This window comes from Halyomorpha halys, unplaced genomic scaffold, assembly GCF_000696795.3.
Source record: "Halyomorpha halys isolate HHAL.00 unplaced genomic scaffold, Hhal_1.1 Scaffold495.1, whole genome shotgun sequence".
NCBI classification, from domain to species: Eukaryota; Metazoa; Arthropoda; class Insecta; order Hemiptera; family Pentatomidae; genus Halyomorpha; species Halyomorpha halys.
The window spans coordinates 334,601-335,598 of NW_027109484.1; the positions used below are offsets into that span (position 1 = coordinate 334,601).

Genomic DNA, 998 nt, shown 5'->3' on the forward strand with positions numbered 1-998 from the left:
TGTACGACCGCCCATAATACATATGTCTTTTTAAATTTGTAGAACTAACTAATTTATACTCAAAATTGAAGAGAATTGTTACCTGTGTTATTCGCCATTTGGATTGAGTTGTTTTTATTCAACGTTCTATATTTTTTTTTTACATTTTTTTGCTTCATGCTCATTCGAGAGATTTCTTGATTGGAATTTTCAAATTATTTCAAAACAATATTTACCTCATCTTTCAAGTAATTATCTCACCTATGATGGGCCATTATATGTCGTGTTATTTGGCCTTTTTGTACTGCTTTATATTCACAATGAGGACATTGATGAGGCTTCTCACCTGTATGGCGGCTCATAATATGATTTTTTAAATCTCTAGACCTAACTGACTTATAAGCACAATGAATACACTCATAAGGTTTCTCACCAGTGTGATGGGCCATTATATGTCGTTTTATTTGACCTTTTTTTACTGCTTTATATTCACAATGAGGACACTGATGAGGCTTCTCACCTGTGTGACGGCTCATAATATGATTTCTTAAATCTATAGACCTAACTGACTTATAAGTGCAATGAATACACTCAAAAGGTTTCTCACCAGTGTGATGGGCCATTATATGATTTTTCAATTTTCCCTTTTCTATTGCTCTATATTCACAATGATAACATTGAAAAGGCTTAACATGTGTATGATGGCACATTATATGTGTTTTTAAACAAATAGTTTTTCCTGCTTTGTAATGACAATAAGGGCATTTATAAGGCTTATCAACTATGAGATTGGTCGTAACACATTGTTTTAAATCACTTTTTGGTATTTTTACATAGTTTTTTAATTCATCTACATAATGATAAACTTCATATTGGGGATTTTCAAATGTCTCCAAATTAAAGTTGATCTCATCTTTTAAGTAATTTTCTGTCTCACTGAGAGAATTCTGGTCACCTACAAACAAATTAATAAACAATACTACCATATTTATTGTTAATAGTAATAAGATATAAATATT

General features: G+C 30.6%; 1 protein-coding gene across 1 annotated transcript in view; it reads right to left on the reverse strand.

Annotated features, from left to right (window-relative positions):
* Positions 1–6: 6 nt before the first annotated feature.
* The window catches only part of LOC136795829 (zinc finger protein 711-like), a 3,718-nt gene continuing 2,726 nt past the window's right edge, over positions 7–998 (reverse strand). Inside the window, exon 2 of the mRNA XM_067047671.1 lies at positions 7–934. Within this exon, the coding sequence (XP_066903772.1) occupies positions 237–689 (453 nt within the window). The 5' untranslated portion in view covers positions 690–934 and the 3' untranslated portion in view covers positions 7–236. The remainder of the gene's footprint in view (positions 935–998) is intronic.